The sequence below is a fragment of the Manis pentadactyla genome, chromosome 14, assembly GCF_030020395.1.
Source record: "Manis pentadactyla isolate mManPen7 chromosome 14, mManPen7.hap1, whole genome shotgun sequence".
Classification (NCBI taxonomy): domain Eukaryota; kingdom Metazoa; phylum Chordata; class Mammalia; order Pholidota; family Manidae; genus Manis; species Manis pentadactyla.
The window spans coordinates 41,142,692-41,168,756 of NC_080032.1; the positions used below are offsets into that span (position 1 = coordinate 41,142,692).

Sequence of the window (26,065 nt, forward strand, 5' to 3'; positions counted from 1 at the left end):
ATACCTTTATTGTCATTACAATTTTCTATAAAACAGTACAGTTCTCAGCTGATTGCTTAGAGACCTGTGTACTCATCACCAGTGGTTTTATGTATATTGGGGGAAATAAAATGTGTTTGTTATTTGCTGTTTCAAGCTGTGCTTAGCTCTTCGGTACTTACACAAGGAGAAGAGGATTGTCCACAGAGACCTGACACCAAACAACATCATGTTGGGGGATAAGGACAAAGTAACAGTTAGTAAGTATAAGAAGCTTAAAATTTTTACCTGAGGAATTTCTGAATATTATTTGAGAAGCAGAGCTTCCCGACACAACTTTCTGCACGATGGGAACGGTCTATGCGTGCATGGTCCAGTACAGTAGCTACTGGCCGTATGTGGCTATGGGAACTTGAAAATGTGGCTAATGTGGCTGAGGAGCTGAATCTTAAATTGTATTAGATGTTGATGAAGTTAAATTTGTGACTAGTGGCTGTGGTACTGGACTGTGACTAGTGTAGTTCTTAATGACTGAGTGGTATTTTGCCCATGAGAGAATAAAGGGCTCTCAGGATGCTTGAGGATTTAATTTCCAAATCCATGGTCTCTAGGTTTTTCCTTCTATAGGACACTAATTCATAAACAAGGTTTTATCTTGTTGTGAGCAGTGTTTTGGCCTATTTTAACATAGTCTGTGCCATATAGGTGACAAATGGACATATCAATGGCTGTGAAAAATCTAGCCATATGATACTTCAACATCAATTTTTACCACAATATTTCTAACTGTAGCAGATAGCCTAATGTTAGATAAAATTTTACAAATGAGAAGGTTACTTTTAACCCCACAAATGTCTGATTTCAACTGTAACTTAGAGTTAGCTTTTTAGCTTAGAGTGATATATTAGCTCTCTCTGCTCTTCTTCACTCATAGCTCTGTGTTACTCTCATGGACTGGCTCTCCAGCAATATGTAGATTTACACATCTCCTAATCAGTGATCTCCAAATATTTTTGATCAAGACATTATATCAGGAAAACATTTTTTTGATAATGTAGTGTTGATATATGCATACTTATTTGTAAATTCTAAACATATGTCACTGCACAATTACCTGACAATATATAAAATCTACAGAAATAAAATATAATGGGGTGCATTAAAAATCAGAATAAAGTTTGTAATATTTTTTTCTGTGGCCCTCCCCCCACCCCACCCCACCTATGGATTGCCTTAGGCACTCGGCTTTGGAGACCACTGCCCTAAGTATCATTGATGTGCGATACATATGACAGCATTTTAAAGCTCAGTCTCTGAGTCTCGGGAGAATCTAATTCCTCATAAAGGCAATCCCAAATGTACACCTTTACCATGACCACATGTCTGCAGTAACAGCAGTTAGATTTACTGTCCAGGTTTTTGTAAGCAGAGCATCCTATATTCATTTAAGAAATAAAAAACAATCTAAATCAGAAATTCTTTAGATAACCTTTAGTGCAAAGTTACTTGGAAATATTTCGAAGCTAGTGCTTTGTAAAATACAAAATATGACCAAATAATTGTAAATCTTCCATCTTGGACACACATTTGCTTTATCATTTGAAATTATAATTTTGTTTCTATCAGCTTTTGCATTTTTTTCTTTTTATAAATTAGACTTTTTTTTCCTTAAGAATTCTTACTATTTATATACATGTAGATATTTCAATTTATAAATTAATAAGGATTACTTATAAACTGTGTATTTGAATTTCAAGGCAAATAGCATAGATATATATGTATAGTATAGTATGTAAATAGTATATATATGTATATATGCATTTAATATGTGTGCATGTGTGTGTATATATACACATACTCACATACATTCTTAAACACTAGTAAGCATAGTTGTTCTATGTGCTATATCACCATAGAACAAATATGTTTAATTCTTCATCAGTGGTTATTCAGACTATATTTTTAAGTAATAGACAACTATGCATTTCATTTCTTACCAAGATTAGCTGTGTCATTTCCTTTGGCTACATTTAAATACACTGAAGGTAATCTTTTATTGTGGTTGCTCTATTTCTTTTTCCTTAAATTTTATATTTTAAAATTAATTGATTTATTAATTTTTTTGTAACTTTTATAATTATATGTATTTTCTTTATCATTACCACACATCAAAATAGTTTGCAAAATGAAATAGGCTAAAAAGCTTATAAAGAAAAACAGCCCTATGTAACCATCAGTTCTCTGTTTCCCTAAACAACCACTTTTAATTCTTTCTAGCTTTTTCTGTTGGTTTTTGCTTTTCCAAATCCTAGTTATAGCACATTTTAGGGTTAAGTCAGTATTCAGTGTTTTCATTATTACTACTGTGTAATTATTGTTCAGTGTTGATTACCTTTCCTTTCTCATAGACTTTTTTGTTTTTCTTGGAGTTAATAATTGGCTTCTTTTTTGCTTGCTTTCCTACTTGTCTATGTACTTACTATTTCTTCTCAAATCTTCCAAAAGGATTATAAAAAACCCTCTCTGTACTATTTCCACTTGGTCAAACATGAGAGTTATTCTCAATTTTGTTTTGACAAAATTGATACCTAATTCCTGTAGCTGCTTGCTGTAATGTAGAATGGATTTGAATTTAGTTCTACTGCATAGCCATTGTTCTGGAACTCTCATTCACTCCTTTTCTGATTGAAGTCTTTGTTTCTTACATCCTATGTCTTTCTTTTCTAACTCTCCTGTTTTGTTGAAGTGTATTTTCTAGTACTCTCCTAAGAAAGAGTGCTTTGGAAGTACAATTTTTGGATGATTGCATGTCACAAAATAAAATGTGGGACCTTCATACTTTATTGGTAGTTTGGCTGGGTATAGTATCCTCAACTGAAAGTCATTATCCTTCCAAATTTGAAGGCAATACTTCAGGTTTCTAGTGTCCAGTTTTACTATCAGGAAATCCAATGCTATTCTGATTTCAATTGCTTGATACATGAGCTATTTTATCTCTCTGGAAACTTTTGAGATATTCCCTTTGCCCACGGCTTTGGGTGGGTCTCTTTTCATTCAATGTGTCTGGAACTAGGTGTGCTGTTCAATCTGGAGACATAAAACTTCAGCCCTGGGAAATTTTCCTGCATTGTTTCTTTACTACTTTTCTTCCCTTCTAGAATTTCTATTAGCCTTAGATGTGTATAGTAAGTGATATTATAATTTTAAAAATAATAATTCTCATAGCTCTTTGTGTATTCATTCTATTTTAGAGTTATTTCTTCAACTTCATTTTCCAGTTGCTCCTACTGAATATTTAATTTTGACTATCATTTTAATTCCTCCAACTTTCATCTTGTTCTTTATTCAGTTTTCATGGTATCATGCTTTTATTTTCTCTCAGGTTAATGTAGACTTTTCTCTTCAGTATAGTTTCTGTATCTTCTGGGTCCATTTTTTTTTTCTGTTTTGTTTAATCTCTCTTTCCTGTTGGAGACTTTCTTCAAATATCTTTTGATTCTGAACTGGCCCTTAATATTTGTGAGAAAGACAGCCAAAAGGCTGTTGGGAGCTCTTGAGTTCTGCTTAAGGTTGTCATCTGGTGGACTTGGTTTAAGCACAATGGCACATTCCCCAAAGTCATTATTTGAACTTTTTCCAGAGAATGCACCTCCAATATCTTGCCTAAGGTAATGCCCCTCTGTTACTGTCATTCTGGGAGCAGTGTGGATGAAGGTGGCTCAGGGAGCCACATTCTGTTGACGATTTTCACTGAATTCCCATGGGTTCAGCCCCAGTCTGCTTCCTGCCTTTTCAATTCAATGTCTTTGGGAAATAAGCCTGTTTTTCTGCTAGTGACAGAGGAAACTCAATTACTGGTAGTGCCATGTTTGCATGTGGGAAGAGACCTGGGGACTTGATTTTTAATTACATATTTTGAGTTTTTGTTTCACATCTCCTGTGAACAACACCCTGGGCTCTGTCGGGTGAAAGGGCTTCCTAGTCTCAGACACATGGGTTGGGACTTCTGCTCTGTGCCAGCCTCCATCCACTTTCTATCTTCTAAAAGTTCACAGGAATATCTCATCCTCTGTTGCCACCAAGCCCATTCTCATTGCCCCTGTGGGTTAGTAATAGATCAAGGAAAATTCCTTCCCTTCAGTTTAGCAAGGTTTTGAGAACTACAGGAGATAAACACATCTGGCCAATCTACCTTCTAACCCCAAACAGGCAGCGTAGTTACATTACCAAGGCAATATACATAAGACAACAAAATAACCCACTTTCATGTTTACTCTCTAACTTTAAGATACAATTTTTTTGCTTGCACTCTAATTGTAAAGGACTTTCTAGAAAAAGTTACTTTGTTTTACAATAAGCAAACTTTTGTTTTTTCTGTCTTGCCCCTCATTGCCACTCTTCCCAACCTTGCTCTTTTTAATGTTTATTAGACTTAAACATTGGAGCTATTGATTTAAAAAAAGTATTTTCAGCTTTCGAGACTTTTTAACTTTAAGTAAGGCAGTATTTTTCTAATTTCAGTAAAGAAACACTGATAAATTTCAGAACAGAATCTTATCCTAGTCCCGTTTCTCTCCACTAAAGCAATTGTATGGACAAGGTGTTGATGTGGTATCATTATTTTCAAGGAGGATAAAATTAAAATGATTTTATGACTAAAAAGATAATTCACAGAGATTTGCTATCACTCTTTATTTGAAAACTATTTGAAATAAAATAGTGATTAAATGTTTTTCAGTGTCTATCACTATTGACATAAATATGGACATTAGAGACTTATTTTTAAGAGGTATTGTGGTTATATTAAAATCTTATAGCAGTAATTTGAAACCAAGCATATAAGATTGTCATATTTTGGAAGTTCAAAATGAAGCTGCTGTAGAAATAGTCTGAGGGGTGTGTGTGTGTGTGTGTGTGAAAACATGTTACCACAAAGGGGCAGCCTTATCATGTTTTATTTCTCTCTCCTTTTTGTTTACTCCCAGAAAAGCACAGAATTGACAAGCTGACTTTTAAGATGGTACAAGACAAAATGTAATAAAAATGTGACCAGAAAAAAAATTATAAGATGAACTAAAATTTCCCTCTTCTTCTCTTTCTCAGTGTAGGTGAATTAGATGTTTTAAGATTGAGGTTAGTTTTTATTTATTTATAGTAAGCATGCTGGCTGGAGTGTGCTTCCCTCAGGCAGCAGAATAGAAAGTACTGACATAGGTATGTGTGGTTTTATGAACACTATCTAAGTTTAATGTCTAATGTCCATTTAAAAGGCTCTATCTTTTAATGACTTCCACCAAGAAACATGTCCAAGTCTTGCCCTGCATGTACTTGTAGGCTTGAAGGCCACACAAGGGGACAGGCGCTTGGGGGCGCACTGGGCAGCCCAGGCAAACGTGGTTCCTGCCTGCTGCCTCCTGCCCGGCGAGACCCACACTGCGCCACCACCTCCCAGAAGGACTCTGCAGGAGGGCGTCTGTGGAAAGTGACCTTCTCTCAGACCCACCATTTCACAGTTCTTGGCCTTCTCAAATACCCATGTTTGAATTTAACCCCACTTGCCCCTTTTTCTCCCATTTTCTCCAAATTAAAAAAGAAGAAGAAAAGGAAGAAACAAAGTTCTTCAACCGTAGGTATTAGATGTCCAACACAGGCTTTGGAGCCTGGCTCAAGAGGTCACATATTCATCCTGCAACCAAACAGGCTGTGACCATTTCTAGATGTTTCTCAAATAGTAATTGGTTGTTGATAACAAGGGCATACTTGGTTTGGTGGAACATTTATCAAAGGTTTGAATGCTCATCAAATGCCATCCTATGCCAGCCATGCAAGGGTGGATATTAAACGAAAGCCATGGTCTCTGTCCCCTGAGCTCACAGTCTTGTGGGGAACTCTGAGTTCTACACTCAGTAATTGTTTCCTGAGCTGCTGCATCCTCCAGTGAGCAAGGCAAGCATGAGAGACATGCTCACTATCTTCATGGAGCTGTAGTTGTATTATAGGCAATAAAGGCTAGAACATTGGGTATGCAAAATACTATCGTATTAGGTAGGCCATGTTATGCTGACACTGTGTGAAGTCTCAGCAGCTTAAAATAGCGGCAAACTATAGCCTCTGGGACAAATCCAGCTGTGGCCTGTTTTTGTGTGTCCTGTGAGCTAAGAATAGTTTTTTTATTTTTAAATATTTGTTTAAAAAAGAAGACTATGTGGCCCGCAAAGCCTTAAATATTTACTCTCTGGCCCCTACAGAAAAGCATTTGTCCACCCTGGCTGCAAACAACACAGTTTCTACCTGGCTCAGACTAGATGCACACTGTAGGTCAGTAAGGGAGCTGTGCTCAGACACCCAGGCTGGCTGGAGCTCCTTTACTCCTGCTTCCACCCTGCAGGGGCAGGACAGCAAGAACATGGAGAGCTCGCCTCAGCTCTGAGACCTTCTGACCTAAAGCATCACATATTACCTCTGCTCAGATTTCAGTGGTCAGAGCAAGTCAAGTTTGACAGGGTGAGGATGTGTTCCTCCTCCCCAGAGAATATAGGTGAATGGTAATAGTCTACCACAGTTATCAAACACAGGGGAGAAGGTGAGTAACTGCCTCTGGGGACTTGAGGTGAGCAGCTGAGCAGAAGAGGTACAAACATTCCAGGCAGGGAGTTCAGCAAGTGCAAAAGATTTGACACGTGGAGCAGTGCAGGGTGGCGAGGACCTAGCAGGATGCTCAGCATGTCCAGACAGTAGACACTTTGGTGTGTAAGGAGCTTGGACATTGACCTTTTGTCAGAGAGTCATCTTTATGGAGATTTTCAGACTGGAAATTATATGATCAGATTTGGGATATAGAGGTTAATTGTAATGGTAGGTGAGGGGCACTAAGGGGAAAGACCACAGATTGGGTCCTCAGTTTAGAAGATGTATCAGTTAGGGGTTGTGTGGATGCAAAAGGCAGATTGACAGAGGTTTATGCCATTAGAGCATGCAGTTATCTCACAACAGGAGGTCTGGAGATGGGCAGTGCCAGAGCTGGTTCAGCAGCTCCAGGAGGTCAGCTGTGATCTGGGTTTGTCTGTCCTTTCTGTTATCCTCAGCAGATTGGCCAGAGCTCTAGGCATCATTACCAAATTCAGGAAGCAGGGTGGTGGTTAGTAAAAGAGATTCTGCTCTCCAATAGCCATCTCCTTGTATCGGTAAAAAAGTCACAGAAGATCCCATTAGACTTCTTGCATTGTGTTGTCCAAGCCAAGTCAGGTGATCACCCCAAGCTATAAGGGAGACTGTCCGAGTGAGCTTCCAGCCTCTATAGTTGGAGATGAGAAAGGGAGGCTGCCCATTGGCTTTGGGAGAGCTAGCCCACAGTACATGCCACCGAAGGCTCTTGCGAGTGTCCAGAAAACATAAGATACGGGTTCTACCTATGGCAGGAGAAGAGGATGAGGTGGAGGGGTAGATACAGCAGTTATTTGAAACCCAGTATTAAAAGATTTAGATTTTGAGGCCAGTTAATGAGGTATGAAAACTGTGAGAACGAATCTGAGTTGTGAAGACTGTGACACCATTGGCAGAGGACTGGGTGAGGAGATTTAAGAGGTAAGGTTTTGGACACACTGAGTTGGAAATCTGACTATCCTTTCCCTGATTAAAATTCTTCAAGTGGCTCCCTATGACATTTAAAGTGAAGTTTAGATTCCTTAGGGAACGCAAGGCCCTTTCTTCATATTCTCACCCTTGCCCTTTGCTCTGGCCTCAGAGCAATCAGTGGGGCAGATTGTTCTTTCCTAAATAGATAAGCTGTGGTTGTGACTTCCAGCATGGCACTCTCTCTGCCTGGAACACCCTTACTCAATTCATATGACATTTCTCTAAGGGGCATCTTTAATGCTCACATCTGATCTGTTTCTGGGCTCCCTGAGGACGCTGGGATTGACTTACCTTTCTCATAGCTCTTGGGACATTGGTTTATTGCCATCGCCTCCTTTCAGCAAGGGAGACCAATTTCCTTGACTTCGTTTCTCTGAAAGCACTATAAATATATATTGGGTAAATGGATAGGCGAATGAATGAATGAACAAGTGAACAACACATCCAGTCACAAATATTCAGAATCCAGTTACAAATAGAAGTAATTGTCAGGGGAGATCGTTGGGTTTGGAAAGATCTTGATCTGACAGCCAAGATCACATGGGAAGAGTGTTTAATGCATGAGGTATTGAGGAATGAAGGTAGTGATCAGGTGCGTAAATGGAGAGAGGTACAAGCAGCGCCCACGGTCATCTCAGCAAACAGTGTGACCCAAGGTATGGAAGGAAAGATTCTACTTTCTTGAATGCCACCAGAGTTTGAGAAATCAAATAAAACCTGTTTGTGTTGCTAGAATCCTTGCATTTTAATTGTTTTGTGAGGATTTGAGGATTTTAATTGTTATTGGTTGGCTCAGCTGCTGCTGAGAAATCTCTCATAGGAAAAATGATTTAGTATTGCACTTCTGATAGGAAACACAATGTCCTTATATGCATATTATTTTATATACCTAAAATCTCCATGTTAAATAGGTTTATGATGGCTCTATTTGTGGCTTTTGTAGGTACTTGTCCTATCTTGCTTTAAGCCTGGTATGTGATTTACTTCAGAGAACACACTTTGGGGAAACTTACAGAATGAAAATAACAAGTCCAGAACACATCCAAATATAGTATCTGCTTGAGTTTGAGCTGCCACAGAACCCTTGAGTGCTCTTAAAGAGGCCACAGAACTTCAAGTCACTTGTGCTACATGCCCTCACAGCATCTGCCGTGGTAAAGGGCAGCCATGGAATTTCTAGAATTTCTCTCAGTCAGCATACTGCCTTCATGTTACTAAGAAAGCAAGGACATTTTTTGTCAAGTCCATCTCAGTTTCCTTATATTGGTACTGGGTCATATGAAATGAGGAAATATTGACATAAATTCGGTCAAATTTATTTTTCTAAATTTTTTTTTTTAAGATTCTCACCCTGCCAGTGAGTTATCCACAGTCCTGAGATTTAAATAGCAGTTGACATCAAGTAAAAGATGAAAATGGTAGTCTCAGAAAAGTCAGAGCAGAGTGGATTTCTAACCTGGGGTCAGAGGTTTGCTGTGCTTTTCTGGTGAGACAGTGGGCTGACTGAGAGAATATGGAGGCACTAAATCTTTACCATTTTAAGAAATAAAAGGAACGAAGAACTTTCCAGGGTTGGGTTTATAAGATCATAAAAACACCAAAGAGTAAGGATAACAAAGTAGAGTTTATTCTGGTGCGTGTTTTCATATGGACATATTGGTTGTGATTTAGTTCTCTGAGAATTTTTTAATGTAAAGGATAGAATCTGATGTGTCCTGGATGAGTGATTTTCATTTGTAAGTTTTCCTAAAGTGTCTTCTCTGAAGTAGCATGGTGAGGAGGTGGGAGTGTCTATTGTTAGGGAGACTAATTTAAGAGTGAACAGTATTATATCTCTTTATCCAGTCAATCTGTCCAGCCTCCTAAGTGTACTGAAGCCCTTGGAACCTTTGGACTGTGGAGTCATGCCACAGTGTGTGTGTGTGTGCGTGTGTGTGTGTGTATGAGAGAGAGAGAGAACAAGAGTGAGCAAGAGCATGCCTGACTTTCTGTTTCTATAAGTCAGACCCTTAATCTATCTCATTTAATATTAGAGCTATGTGTATGAGAGAGAGAGCACAAGAGTAAGCAAGAGCATGACTGACTTTCTGTTTTTATAAGTCAGACCCTTAATCTATCTCATTTAATATTAGAACTATGTGTATGAAGTCCCATTATTCGAAGTAACAGTAGCCAGGAACAAACCTCACATTGAAAAATGATATTAAAAGGGCCAGTATTTAGTAAGCTTCCTCAAGAATCTGGTCAACTGATGGATGTCCTAGAGTAAAATGCTTCTCAAAGATAGGGAGTTATCTAGAATTCAGAAAGCACCTTTGTTTCATACGTTGAATTTTTCATCCTGAAACTCCATGACATTATAGCTCCATCAAAAAAATCAGCAAATAATCATGCTGTTAAGAAAGAGAAATACCTTCACTTTACCTCATCCACAGAAGGGCCTGCAATAGCTAAGCTTTGGAATAGTAGGAAGTGGCATGGATGGTAGAATATCTTCCTGGTACACCAGCATTAAGTTCCTGCCCCCTTCCCCTGTTTAAGAAATTCCATTTTAGACTTGATTAGCATTTCACTTGTTGAATTGGAAATAATGTTTTTAATAACTGATGAACTTCATTTGAAGGAAGGTCAGAGGAAGGTTCTGGAGGTAAGGATTAGAAATCTGAGAGGCTTTCAGAGGACGAAATACCAATGAGTTAGGAGTGTTATCCTTGAAAATAAAACTGTCAGTTATTTTACCAGCAAAAATGGGTGTAATGAAGAATAATAGAGAATTGCAACTCAAGACAAGCAAACTACAGTAAAACCATAGGCATGTCCAGAGAACAAAGGAGAAGAACTCTCTTTTATGGAGTAAGGGGCTGAGTTGAGAGAACTGTACTAAGCAAAAAGTGCTTGAAGGAAACTGGGCGTCCCACATATCATGGCTTCTCATTGGCTGAGTTGTGACAGTCTCTCACTGGCTGGGCTGTTGCCAGGGCAGGCAGAAACCTTCCTTCCTTCCTCCTGCTGGGCAGTAAAGTAGCTAAGACAATATCAGCTTGCAAAGTGTCTCTCTCTTCCATCTCTTCCTTCTGGTGGGGTTTGTAATTAAGGAGTAGTGGGTGTGAGAGCTCCCCTTGCTGGCCTCCCAATTCTGCTTCTGTGAGGTTTCGCTTAGTTTTCACAGGGGTTTGTTGAGTGAGAACTCTGAGCATCTTCCTGGGAAGCCCTTCTCATTCCCTGTGGAGTTCTGCACCAGGAGGGTGTTACAATGATCCCATTGCTGTGGACGTTGGAGGTTGGCCACTTCATTTACTGAGGCAGAAGGAAAGAGCAGAGAGGGAGATGAGAAGGTGTTGCAAGGTGGACATATCCCTTCTGGCTTGTTAACAGTTGCATATCAGTGGGCTCCTCTACCACTGCCTAACCTTATAGGGGCTTCAACTGACCATGAAGTTGTCAGAGTCATTCATGGTTTTATTTTACTCAGGGTAGACATCTTTATAATGGTAAGAATTTTAGTTGTGCTTTAAAGGAAAGGGGCAACTTCCCATAGCTCCATCTCTTGAGCATTTGCTGTGGGTTAAAAGTTATATATCCATTGTCTCATCCAATATCCGAGGCATGTTGCCGTCTTTACAAACAATGAAAAGGGTTAGGTTAGAAAACTTGCTCAACTCACCCAGTTAATATGTTGGCAGTGCCATGTATGCCAGAACTCTGCCCCTAGCATTCATCTCTTAACCAAGTCTCTTTAGAGCATTCCCTCAGAGATGTCATTTCAGGTAAAGGAAAAGGCATGTTTGAAGACACAAAGGTGCTCATAATATAGTGATGAGTCTAATAGTTTTGTTGGGGTGGACATTTTAAACTGGGCAACAGTGAGAGAGATCAGTCATCTGAACTGGCCTGTAAGGTCCCAATTCTCTGCCCTCCAGCCTGCCTGGCTTTTTTTCAGTTCCACAATGGATGATGCTCCCTTGATCCCTGGACCTTTGCACATGCAGGTTCCTCTGCCTGGAAGTCTCTTTTCCATTTTATTTTCTTACCTAATTAACTCCTATCCTTCTTCATATAGTCACTTAACCACCCACAGATGCTTTTCCTGACCAGCTGTGTGTATCTCTACCACTGCTCCCTAAGGGCTATGTCAGTATGCATGGCATCTGACCTGGTTATCATCTTTTCTGTACTATCCAGCTCAGTACCTGGAACACAGTACATGATTAGTGTATATTTGTTGTACAAATGAGGGAATCAATGAGCCACATAGGGCAGCTGGAAATTTTATAAAGAATAGTGATTAGGAGACTTTTGGTACTTAAATGGGAGTCATGGTGATGAAGACAGGAGTTGGTAGATTGTCCCATTGTTAAACAGCTGTCGAAGACAATGGATTAGACTGGATTAGAAGAAAATGCTTCTAATGAGGTGCATCTACATTGTTGCAAGAAGAGGGAGGGCCTGGTCTCCTGGCACATTTAAACTATGATCACAGAGTAAAAAGAAAGATGTAAGAATGGGTGAGTGAGTGAATAGAGGAGTAAGGGAGAAGAGGTAGAGATTTCAAGCCCTGGAAGTGAGGAAGATGAGGTGCCGTCTGCTGTGTGGGCTGTCCCAGATGACTGTGAATGATGGCTCAGTCTCGGTGTGCAGGGGCAGGGCTTCGTATGGCAGGGGATGAGGTCCCCAAGGCTGGACTTTCTGGCCTGGCTGTGCATTTGGGAGTTACTGACACATGTGATGGGTGAAACTCCCTGTGGAGAGGAATGGGAATGCCTTACGTCTATGTCCTATTTCAAAATGTTTCTCATCTCTTGTCATGTTGTTGGAGCAGACCTTGCAAAAAGTAAGATAAATATTACAGACGATTTCTGAGTAAACAGGAGCTGAGTTATGTGTCCAGTGCTATACAGATAGTAAACACGTAGAACATATAGGGACTCAACCAGAGATCTTCCCTAGACCTTTCTATCTGAAGGCTGACAGCTGCAGGCTGTGGCGCAAACATGCTATTATCTTTAACATGTCCTATACATTTGTTTTAACAAAGAGATTTTTTTTACCCTCTTTTGCATAATGTGCTATATATGTAAAATGTCATCTGTTGTCATTTTTGAATTTCCATGATAGCACATGAATGCAGTTAATGAAATGAAATATTTTTCCTCCACTCTAAATATGATTACAAATGTAGAAAGAATTATAGAAACAATACTGCTACTACCAAAATCTTCTAAATGGCCAAACAACACTAACTTTGGCTCTCTTTCAGAATACTCCTCAACCATTTGTTTTTGCAGCTACCCGCTGTGTTTCTGCCATTACGGACATTCACTGGAGAGAGGAGAAGCATTGTGCATACCACTCCTTAGTTTTGCCTTTCGAGATCAATGGCAGTTTCGTAAAAACAAGATAATTTCTATGTAGCGTTAGTACCAAAAGTCAGAGTATTCTTTTAGACTGTAAGTTCCTCAAGGTCTGTGTGTGTTAAAATGACAGTGAGTAGTGAGCCCCTGAAAATGTTGAAATACAATACTGTTAGCAAGTGGGTATTGTTTTTAATAATGTGAATTATTATTTTGAAGTCAAGTTACTTTGCAGTATTTTCAACCTGAAAGACATGTTAGTATAGGTAATCAAATGCTCTATTATAAAGTTCATTGCAATGAAATTCCATGAGCGTTTAGTGTACTTTTATGAAGTGATATTATGAACATCTTATTCAGAATAGCAACTTGAATTTTTGCTCTGGTTCAGCACTGTCTTTTATGTAAACCTGGTAATTAAAATCTCTTGAAATGTTGGCAAATCTGTACAATGAGGATATGAACAATATATGTTTCCATCACTTTGACCTATGTTACTGAGTGGTTTAAAAGGGAGAAATATCTGAAGGTGTTTTGAAAAAGGCAGTTAGTGCTAATACTAAATATAAATATATGGTTGTTAAAAATCAAAGCCCTTTAATTTTAAGCTAAAAATCAAAATCCTTTGTTGATACATAAATATTTTGAGGTGATTCTTAATGTCATATTTACTGTGATTTAGCACAGATAGGTGCCACTTAATGTCAGGTTATTCAGGCTTACCTTGCTTTTTAATTTTTTTTTTGACTAGATTTGGTGATGACTCTTATATGCCAAAATATTAGATTCATTTATTTATTTGAAAATTACAAAGGAAAATCCAAAAACGTGGGATCAGAAGTTCAATAGATACTTTGCCCTATGTTTCAGTCAGCAAGATTAGTTTTTTTTAATGATAAACCTCATTATATCAAAATATGTAGCATCGTGGCAGATTGTACATATGCTGTTAGTTCCAGCTGGGAGTGGGTTGGAAGATTGGCACATGGGGCATTTTGGCAAAGGGTAGAAAAAAAAAAAAAGAAAAACTCTCTGATGTGAACTATCATAGTTATTATGCAGAATGCCAAAAGCTAAGGAAAAATGCCAATTTGGAAAAGTATAATAACATTGCTTTGTTTTGTGAATTGTAGCTGACTTTGGCCTGGCCAAGCAAAAACAAGAAAACAGTAAACTCACGTCTGTTGTGGGAACAATCCTGTATTCCTGGTAAGGACAATTATTTTATAGCCTTCAAACATCACACTTGAGTGGCTTGGGCTTTAAATAATTCTTGTGGCTTGCAAAAGAAAGAATTTTAGAAAAGATGCTTATTTAATGTTTGCCTCATTTACCCAGATAATACACATGTACAGATTTATACAACACTATGTGTTTGTTTAAAACAATACCAACAAATTATCTTTCCTCTAAGGTAACTGTCCCTCATGGGGACTACTTTTATTACTTATAAATTGAAATGATCCTCAGCATACAGTAGGTGTGCAATTATTGTTTATGAGGCCTGTGGTACTCAGCATGATACTTGGAGCATTTTATTGCACCTCCTAGAAAAATTACTCATTCTGTTTCTGCCTGTAAACATTCAAGGGCAGGGGCAGAGTTTTTAGGTACTAATACCTATCCTAGCACTCGGCAAATAATAGGTACTGATTAAATTTTATTGCATGAATGAATAAATGATGATATATATACTTAGACATGTTTACAAAGTTGATTGCTCCTTGGGTAAATGAGTTTTTATATTTTAATGCATTGAGACACTTGTAATTTCTTTAGCATGCTTTGAAGGCTCCTTGACAATTTAATTATTATGAAGTAAGAGTCTTCTTTTGCTTATCACATATCATTTGTCTGAATTCACTGAAATTAGCAAACAGATATGGTAGTCAGTAGACACAGCAGATTTCAAAGAAATATTCTGAAATCTCATTCCACAGGTCAAGTGAGCAAGACATTTTCATCTTCCTTTTTAATCTAGTCTATTGTACAGTTGAGCCCTGGGGATAGAATTCAGAATGAATCTGCTTGAGGGAGGGTAGAAATTGTAAATAACAACCCTATTTTAAAAAGTCCTTTCATACAAGAATGTTCAGGATGGTGTTTCTGAAGGGTGAATTTAATCACAAGAAGATGCAGAGATTGAGGGCCAGCGTGATGTTGTACCTAGAAAACTGCGAGTTCATCCACACACTTAATCTCTTAAAAAGGCTGACCTACCCACTACTTGCTGCTGGATGAATAATTTGTCATTTCACTTTGCACAAAAAATTTTTTCACAGTAAATGAAAATTTAATCACAAAAGTTGTTCAATAAATGTATATTCCTCAATGACTTCGTTGTCAATGAAAGTCACAGAACAAACTAAGTCAGATTTCAGTTGGATATCCTTGGTATAAGCAGATTTATTCCCCATACCGTGCATTAATTTAGAATTCCTCATATGGTAACTCTGTGTGTATGATGTTGGGGGAGGGGCCCAAATCTAGAAATCTAGAACATATGTAGGAAGAAATCTAAATCATGACAGCTGTTTTGCTTTCTTAGCCCAAAGATGGATTCACATTTTCTTTTAATTCTTAAATTATTTGAGGAGTTAGGAAAGCTGAGCCTCCTCATATAGTTAAGCTATTATTTCATTTAGATATATCACAATTATTTTAATAATATGCCCAGCATACCTTATTACCATTCATCTCTCTAACAAGCTCTGTGTTCTTTTAAATTGCTTTAAAAAAATAATTTCTACTCCCTCCTCCTTTATCCCCTAATTGTTAGAAATGCTCCTCGTGTGATGGGGATTTACTATGAACTTCAACTTACAAGCCCCTTTTTCTTCCTAGTTTTTGATGTCTTCAACTGAGCACGGAGTTAAAAGATTTCAGTCCTGAATTATATTTCCTTACTTTTTTACTCTGGGATCCTTCCGAAGCTAAGGAATCCAGTGAAATAGTTTATCTGGGAGGTGGTCCCAGGAAACGTTGGTAGGGGAGAAGGGAAACGAGACAGGAACGCAGCCAGTACCTGGAACATTAACAATCAGTCATAGATCATTCTCTGGGTAGCGGAGAAGATGTTTCCGAGTTGTCCTATATGCTGAATGAAAGGCTGGAGTGTTTTTGTTTTTTGTTTTTCCAATCACATATGGGAACACGTGTCTTTGGCTGCGCTGCTCGGCAGGAGGGTGGGTCCTGCTTGGTGGGGGGGTGGTGGAGTGAACTCCCTGGCCCCCCTAGTCTGCCTGGTGTGCTGGGAGAAAGCAGGGGTCATAGGTCGCTGCTTACAGTACAATGCAGAGGACTTGTACTGGGAATTGGGACCTGGCCTGGGTTCTGACACTGTCGGCTGTATAATCTCTCAAATTCTAGTCCCACATTTAAGATGTTTTCTAATAGATCACTTGACATGTCTAATTCCTTTTGAATTTTCCATATCCTCAGTTTTGTTTGAGTTTGTAAATTAGATAAAAATGAGGCATCTATTTTATAGTCTTTACTCTGAAGTCATATCTTCATGCCTTTTCTTGAATTGTCCCCTTAGCCATCCTCATGGCATTTCCCTCCAAATTCTGGAATCTTTGTGTAAGCCCTCTGAGCTTCTCTGAGCCTATTACTGTGGACCTGGGATGCCTGTCCTTGCCCTCCAGGGTCCCCAGAATTTGGTGAGTTTGATGTTCCCATGTCATTTTGCTTTTTCCTTTTTCCTTTGCTCCCTCAGACATTAACCTATCAAATGGAAGAAAATTCTCTATCAACTCTTGTAGGGAGCATCTCAGAGCATTCTTTATTCTGTATCTCAGCTGTCAGGTAAATGGCCTGTGGACTCTGGTCTGACTGTGCTCAAACAGCTCAATACAAGCTCCTTTTTTTTCCATCTGACCTGATTCATTATTAGGCAGATCTTTGTTATCCTTCTCTTAGAAAATAATCGCCAAATATGGTCCGTAGTTCTGTTTTTTGTCTGTTTTTAAGCCAATTCCATAATCCAAAACTGCACACTATCTTTAACTGCACTTTAAGATCAGATTTTAGAGTTTGAAACTCTGAGAAACAGGTTAGGCTAGTTTGTCATGGAACACGTACTTGGGATTTCTGGATAATAAATATGGTCTATTAAAGAAGTATGATCTATTGACTACTTCTGGAATGGGAATTCTTTGAGCCTGTATCACTTAGTCTAATCCCATTCATATTATGACCTGAGATAATTTAAAGGACAGCTAGTAAAGTTTTCATTTAAAATCAGAATAAATCTGTAGGTAAGCCTGGACAAGTAGAGACAAAGTAAAGCATGCCCAACTGTCGACTGTACCTCTTAAGTTCTTAAGAAAGCTGTGATATACTCAGAACTCTGAAACTCTTTAAACACTTCAGTATTCCAGTGGTTCATAATTTAAAGACCAAATCCTCAGTATGGCTATGAGCATACAGCCCTGCCACATCATCCCACACTTAGCTGTTGCATCTGTGTTCCCTCTGACCACAGGGCTTTTGTACATGCTGGTCCCCCTGCCTGGGATACTCTTTTCCCACTTGTCGTCTTTTAACTCTTTCTTATCCCTCACCTCTCAGCTGGAGCACAGCCTCCTCAGGCAAACCTCCCTAGACAGGGCACATTTTCCCTGGTCTACATACTCCATGCACTTTTCCTTCACATGGTTGGGTTTTTAATTTATTTTGTGATAGGCCGTGATGATTTTGTTCATCACTATCTCCACCACTGAGCCTAGCAGCTGGTATTTCATATGTTCACAAGAAATATTTACTTATATGGATAATCCTATATTTGAATAAATAATATACTATAAAGAAAATTGTTCCTTTCACTGTAACAATTTTCTTATCCCTTATCATCTCCATAGCTGCAGTTTATTTACTTGCTTCCTTCTGGTCTCTGCTTCAGTGTAGCTTCTGTAAAGAGATTTTCCTGATCACCTGCTCCCGAATAAAACCTCCTCCTTCTGACTCTATTGCTTTGTCTTGTTTTATTTTTTCCTAGCACTTGGCTCTAATTGATTTAATGTTGGATTTTGCTTGGTTTTGCATGTGTCTCTCTCCCTAAAACACAAACTCCGCTACAGTAGGGCTGTTGTCTGTTCTGTTCCCTGTTGTTCCCTCTGGCCTGGAGGAGCAGACTGACAGAATCCTAAAACATATTCTGAATTACTCAAGCGAAAATAAGTCATTCTGTTTGTATTTGTTTGTTTGTCTTAAAATGTCCTTTTATAAAACTTTATTGAGAAATAATTTGGAAAAATTGACAAATATAATTGTACATATTTAAAGTGTACAACATGATGATATGTTACACATACACACTTCAGGATGACTCCCAAGATCAGGATGATTAATACATTCATCAGCTCACATAGTTCAACACTTTGTTGTTGTGAGAATGCTTCAGATCTATTCTCAACAACTTTTAAGTATACAATGTCCTGTTAGTAACCTGGGTCATCTTGCTGTACATTAGATTCTCAGAACTTACTCTTTCTATAAGTTGAAAGTTTGTACCCTTTGACCTCTATTACTCCATTTCTCTCTTCCCCAGCCACTACTCTGCTCTTTGTTTCATGAAATTTCTTGAGTTTTTTTTTTTTTTTTTAATTTCTCTTTCTGACCTCTTTCATTTAACCTAATGTCCTCCTGGTTCATCCATGATGTTGCAAATGGCAGGATTTCCTTCTTCTTTCTGGCTGAATAACAGTCCCTTGCACATATTCACATTCTGTATTTTAATGATTAAAAATCCACGTGCATTTTATCAGACTCTAAAGTGTTAACATACCTTTGAACTTTTCTGACTTTTGCCTTTGTGAAGCCTGGAGTGAATGCTTTTAGTTTGAAACAGTAAGTACCTTGATGCCAGGGTCTGTTTTATTTTATTTTGTTCCATTTATTTACTCCATCTTTGTATCCTCCACCATTACTAGAAGAGTGAGCAATGGGATCAGTTAGGGGATTACCAGCTTTAAAAAATAAAACATGGAGTGATTAAAATTTATAATAAATTATAATTGATTATTATTTATAATTTATAATAAATTATAATTGATTATTATTTATAGTTTACAGTATTCTTCTCTGACCAATAAATTAGCCCTGAGGGAAATTGCATAATTGGAAACAAAAGGTAATATTGACAGGCAGATTGGTAGGCTTGTTATTAAGAGCACTGGCTCTGGAGTCAGACAGCCTGGGTTTATGTCCTAGGTCTGCTGCTGAGTTATCAATTCGCAAACTTCTCTGTGCCTCAATTATCTGTAATCTGGGGATGTTGATATGTCCACCTTCTAAATTGGTTGAGAGATTGAATGAAGTGACACATGATGAGTGGGGAACAGTGCCTGGCTGGCCTATGTTAAGTGCACTGAGAGAACAGTGATCATTATTTGCTGTTAGTTCACAATTTGAAAGAATGGTGCTCATTTGAATAGATAGCTTAGATTGTGTCTGAGAATCCGATTCATTTCTTAATAGTCAGTAGAGAAGAATGACTTAGGCTGTCATTTATTTTAGCTCTTTCTCCCTCCCTGCCTCTGTATCTGCTCCCTGGTGGATGCTTTGGTTACTAGTAGGGACTTGGATTTTTCTAGCAGCTAGACCCTGGCAGCTGAGGAGTGGGACAGGGAAGGAATAGGTGCTCAGCATGCAAAGACAGAGAACCGAGGGGAACAGAACTTGGGATAGTGATGCCTTTGAGCAGATGGAACTTGAGATGCTTTTTCCTGAATCGCTTCTGTTTATGGTTTCTCTGTGGCCCAGCAGGATCATATTTCCATGAAGAATATCACCCCTCCCTGTGCCCAGCCCCCAAGGCTCTATAACCGACACACCCCTATGCCCCTGCCCCACAGAATTGTTTTATTACATTATCTGCTTAGGTGAGGTAGGAGGGAATTTTAAGTGAGCTCAGGATTTGCACAAATCGAACTTCTAAATACATCTTAAGACTCAGTGGAATAGGTCACATGGTCTCAAATTTAAATGGAAACTGCAAAATAGAAACTACTAGAAAGCATTATTAATGATGCTCTATCCCATAATGTCTAGCTCTGTGTTGCTAACCACATGCTTTTACTTACTTTTACTTCTCAAATGCTTATATAGAATTTACTAAGTGGCAGGCACTGGTCTATGTGCTCTATAATAAATACTAAGTCATTTAAGCTCCTGCTCCTTTAAAATGAACGTGACTATCTTAAATAATCATTAGGTAGCCCAGGTGGTCTTGCTCAACATCACAGCTAGGAAGTGGAAGTGCAAAACTGTGGAGTCAAATGCTGACAGTGTGTGTCCTTAACCACTCTGCTTTGCTGTCTGCTAATTGTTAAGTCGCTGATACACTGGCCTGATGTGTCAAGAATTAGAAATAGTCTACTCTGATTGAGGCCTGCTTCAGGGACATTCTGATTTGTTCTTTAGAATGCATAGCTGCCATCATACATTTATTATGCATTTATTATTTGCCAAGTTTTGCTTTTATTCAACTACAAATTCTCATTTTAATTTTTTTCTAATTTTCATAGTTGTTTTCTCATCATTCAACACTATAAAAAAATTTTAGCTAGGTTTTGAATACTGATAGCAGAGTTAAGATCCAGAGACACTTTCTGAATTCAAAATGAAAAGGTACAGAGGTTCTAGAAAAGAAAAAAACAATTCCAAGTTAAGAACATTTATGACTTTATGTAATTTCGATGTTATAGTGTCTCTGATTCTACTGATGTCACAGAAGGTGTATGGATGGGAAAAAAGTCTTATATAGTTAGGATATGGCTAGCTTTCATTTTGTGTGTCTCTGACAATGTTAAACACCTGGCTTAGCCAAGATTAAAAATTGCAATATAGAGCATAATGTGATGTACATTAATGGATTTTTCAGAGTCTGATTGTTCTGAACTCCCCAGCAGCACAAAAAGCACGAAGGGGGGCTCTCTGATGATTGATTTTGTCAGTGGAAGCTCTTGCTTCTTGTCAACTAGTAATTACAAATCACTTATCTTCGACATCTCCTTTCCCTTACCTTTTTCTTTTTAATTAAGGTATCATTGATATACAATCTTATGCTCAGGGTTCACATATGCAACATTATAGTTACTAGCCTCCCCCCTATTATCAAGTCTGTACCACATACCTCATTATAGTCACTGTTCATCAGCATACTAAGATGCTATAGAGTCACTGCTTGTCTTTTCTGTGCTATACTGCCTTTCCCAGGCCCTCCCTATATTATGTGCACTAATCATAATATCCCTTAATCCCCTTATCCCTCCCTCCCAACCTACCCTTCCCAACCACTTTCCCTTTGGTAACTGTTAGTCCATTAGTCCATTCTTGGGTTCTGTGAATTTGCTGCTGTTTTGTTCCTTCAGTTTTTGCTTTTTTGTTATACACCCCAGATAAGGGAAGTCATTTGGTACTTGTCTTTCTCCACCTGGCTTATTTCACTGAGCATAATACCCTCTAGCTCCATCCATGTTGTTGCAAATGGTAGGATTTGTTTTCTTCCTATGGCTGAATAATATTGCATTGTGTACCACATCCTCTTTATCCATTCATCTACTGATGGACACTTAGATTGCTTCCATGTCTTGGCTATTGTAAATAGTGCTGCAATAAACATAGGGGTGCATATGTCTTTTTGAATCTGGGATCCTGTTTTCTTAGGGTAAACTCCTAGGAATGGAATTCCTGGGTCAAATGGTATTCCTATTTTTAGTTTTTTGAGGAACCTGCATATTGCTTTCCACAATGGATGAACTAATTTACATTTCCACCAACAGTGTAGGAGGATTCCTTTTTCTCCACATCCTCGCCAACATTTGTTGTTGCTCATCTTTTGGATGTTGGCCATCCTAACTGGTGTGAGGTGATATCTCATTGTGGTTTTAATTTGCATTTCCTGATGATTAGTGAAGGGGAGCATCTTTTCATGTGCCTGTTGGCCATCTGAATTTATTTTTTGGAGAAGTGTCTGTTCAGCTCCTCTGTCCATTTTTTAATCGGATTATTTGCTTTTTGTTTGTTGAGGTGTGTGAGCTCTTTATATATTTTGGATGTCAACCCTTTATCAGATCTGTCATTTATGAATATATGCTCCCATACTGTAGGATGCCTTTTTGTTTTACTGATGGTGTCCTTTGCTATACAGAAGCTTTTTAGTTTGATGTAGTCCCACTTGTTCATTTTTGCTTTTGCTTCCCTTGCTTGAGGAGATATGTTAATGAAAAAGTTGCTCACGTTTCTATTCAGGAGAGTTTTGCCTATGTTTTCTTCTAAGAGTTCTATGGTTTCATGACTTACATTTAGGTCTTTGATCCATTTTGAGTTTACTTTTGTGTATGGAGTTAGACAGTAATCCAGTTTCATTCTCTTACATATATCTGTCCAGTTTTGCCAACACCAGTTGTTGAAGAGGCTGTTATTTCCCCATTGTATATCCATGGTTCCTTTATTATATATTAATTTGCCATATATGTGTGCCAGTTTATATCTGGGCTCTCTATTCTGTTCCACTGATCTGTGGGTCTATTCTTGTGCCAGTACCAAATTGTCTTGATTACTGTGGCTTTGTATTAGAGCTTGAAGTCGGGGAGCATAATCCCCCTCACTTTATTCTTCCTTCTCAGGATTGCTTTGGCTATTCACGGTCTTTTGTGGTTCCATATGAATTTTAGAACTATTTTGTTCTACTTTGTTGAAGAATGCTCTTGGTATTTTGATAGGGATTGCATTGAATCTGTAGATTACTTTACGCAGGATGGCCATTTTGACAATATTACTTCTTCCTACCCATAAGCATGGGATATATTTCCGTTTATTGTGTCTTCTTTAATTTCTCTCAAGAGTGCCTTGTAGTTTTCAGGGTCTAGGTCTTTCACCTCCTTGGTTAGGTTTATTCCTAGGTATTTTATTCTTTTAGATGCAATTGTAAATGGAATTGTTTTCCTGATCTCTCTTCTAGTTCATCATTAGTATATAGGAATGCAACAGCTTTCTGTGTATTAATTTTGTATCCTGCAACTTTGCTGAGTTCAGATATTAGTTCTAGTAGTTTTGGAGTGGATTCTTTGGGTTTTTTATGTACTCTATCATGTCATCTGCAAACAGTGACAGCTTAACTTCTTTCTTACCCATCTGGATAGCTTTTATTTCTTTGTGTTGTCTGCCATGGCTAGGACCTCCAGTACTATGTTGAATAAACATAGGGAGAGTGAATATCCTTGTCTTGTTTCCAATCTTAGAGGAAAAATTTTCAGCTTTTTACTGTTAAGTATGATGTTGGTTGTGGGTTTGTCATATATGGCCTTTATTATGTTGAGGTACTTGCCCTCTATACCCATTTTGTTGAGAGTTTTTACCATGAATCAATGTTGAATTTTGTCAAATGCTTTTTCAACATCTATGGAGATGATCATATGATTTTTGTCCTTCTTTTAATTGATGTAGTGGACGATGTTGGATTTGCGAATATTGTACCATCCTTGCATCCCTGAAATAAATCCCACTTGGTTATGATGTACGATCTTTTTGATGTACTTTTGAATTTGATTTGCTAATATTTTGTTGAGTATTTTTGCATCTGTGTTCATCAGGGATATTGGTCTGTAATTTTCTTTTTTTTGGTGTCTTTCCCTGGTTTTGATATTAGAGTGATGCTGGCTTCATAGAATAAGTTTGGAAGTATTCCCTTCTCTTCTACTTTTTGGAAAACTTTAAGGCGGATGGGTATTAGGTCTTCTCTAAATTTCTGATAAAATTCAGTGCTGAAGCCTTCTGGTCCAGAGGTTTTGTTCTTGGGTAGTGTTTGATTCTCTTACCTTTTTATAGTCCTTATTTATAAGTACATGGATCTGTAAACAATGGATTTCTTTCTGCATATTTATTTGTCTCCATATGAAGTTTGTGATTTTAAACAACTGATATCCAAGTCATTATGTAGAGTGTTCCACATTTCCTTTTGGGAGGTGATGTGAGAGGGATTACAGGATGGTCAGATGTCTTACTTCAACATATTTTTCTGGGTCATGGGTGGTTTGGCCAAATAAATGTCTTTCTGTATTTAACACAAACTAATTTATTGAGTAATTAAGAAATTAGAAGAATTATTTGATGATGAGAATATGTATATTCTGGTTATCTATTGTTATAGAACATGGACCTGAAAGTCGGTTTCCTAACTGCAGTTTGTGTGGGTTTGCTAGGCAGTTCCCTGTGGCTTCCCTGGGCTCACAGATGTGGGTACAGTGAGGAATTACCTGCTTGACTAGAAGGTCCATGATAGCCTCATGTTTCTGGCAGCAGGTGTTGACTGGTGGCTCGGGCTCCCCAGGTCTCCTCTTGTCTATGACTGCGTTGGAGCAGCATTCCAGGAGGGCAAAAGGCAAAAGCAGAAGCTGGAAGGCCTCTTAAGAGCTAAACATGAATGTCACTTAGCCCTCCTGACACATTCTGTTATTCAAAACAAGTTACTATCTGCCCAAATTCAAGGGGTGGGCCAAGAATTACACTTACCTGTAGCTGGAAGGGGGCACACGGAATTTGTGGCCATATTCAATAGAGTATCATGTAACACTGTGATTTAGTTAAAAATAAGCATAACTCCTAAGGGGCTTTTGAGTCACGAGCTGTGATACAAAGAAATAGTACATTTTAAGTGCTAACAGGTGGCATGTCAGACCCAGATCTCCTGAGAATGAAGTGTCGTGGTCTGTTTCCAATCGGAAGATAGAAAAGACACAGTGGGCCACAGGGGAGACTTCAGTACAGAATGGTTAGCTGTGATGTAACGGTAAGGTTAGGGATACTCTGCACGGTACTTGCACTCTGATGAAGGAATACCCAAACCTGGGAGGGGTGAAGACCTCACTGGAGAAGGTGTGGTTCAGTCCCTGGCTGGCAGGGAAGCTGCTGGAGAGCCAGGCTGGAGCTGGTCTGCAGCTGCGAGGAGGGCAGGAAGTGGCCCTCTGCAGTACAGGCTGTGGGGAGGGCATAAGCACCCTGTGGCAAGGACACATAGGAGGAAACCCACCTTCCACAGTGAAGGGTCACAGGGAGGCCCTCGGTGTAGGAGTGTCCAGGCGCTACAAGCAGGTGGCCTTGCATGGGTGTAGCCTGGGCAGGGGCTCTGGTGCACAAAGGTGACCGCCAGCCTGAGGCTGCAGGGTTGCAGAGGGACAGCATCTGGGTCTGTGGCTGGGACAGACTCCACTGAACGGTGTCACGCCTATAGTGCGTACCCTGGGCCCATGCCAGAAACTTCAGGGCGCTTCGTCCTCCTGTGATGTCCCCCTAGCACCACCTGCACAGAAAGTTTAACATCATGCTCGCTTTAAAGGAGCACTATTTAGAAGAATTCCATCATTTACTGAAGGGTGCATTAGGAGCTGGGAGGCGTTAAACTGATAACTGACACACTAGTAACTCCACGGATTGGCCCAGCACTGCCAGGGGCAGGGCCGCAGCACTGCTGTGGGGAGGGCAATGCTGTGTTTCCTCCATATGATAGGTGATTCATTTCTCTGTACTTCCAGCCTTGGTGTTCTCCAGAGTATCTTTGAAATTGTGAAAATGAAATCTTCCTTCAGTTTGATTCTTAACAGACTCAGTATATTTAGTGGGGAGCAGAAGCTTAGCTTGGCTGGGTTGGGATTTATGATGGGATGGTGGGAGACCTGGAAATTTCCTCTTGGCATTATAGAGCCTCTGGCTATCCCTCAGTCTGACAGTCTCTTAATGGAAGTTTTGTTTTTCAGATCTGCAGAATGAAACCAGGCCAAGGGAAGGGAGGGGAGATGCATGTGTCCGTCATGTTGCCTGTTCCTTAAGGAGATATCCCAGCTCTTACTTGTCAGGAGCAGATGACTTGGTCTTTGCTACATGGAGAACTCAGTTTAATTTGGGGACACACACACACACACACACACACACACACACTGGCCCACACTACAAAGATCAAGGATTAGAAAGCCATCCGGGGCCTGTATGTGCCTCCACTGAGTACACACAGAAAGTCCCCAGAACAGCAGGGAAGCCTGGGGAAGAGCAGGGAGCTGCCAGGGCTGCAGTGCTCAAGGCAGAGGCTGTGGGGGTGGGGT

At 39.1% G+C, this 26,065-nt stretch overlaps 1 protein-coding gene across 6 annotated transcripts in view; it reads left to right on the plus strand.

Moving 5' to 3' along the window:
* Positions 1-26,065, plus strand: part of NEK10 (NIMA related kinase 10) — a 208,377-nt gene that overhangs the window by 70,416 nt on the left and 111,896 nt on the right. For all 6 annotated transcript variants that reach the window (XM_057492430.1, XM_057492431.1, XM_036886203.2 and 3 more), the window contains exons 22-23: positions 137-239; positions 14,099-14,174. In XM_057492430.1, coding sequence (XP_057348413.1) covers positions 137-239; positions 14,099-14,174 — 179 coding nt within the window. The remainder of the gene's footprint in view (positions 1-136; positions 240-14,098; positions 14,175-26,065) is intronic.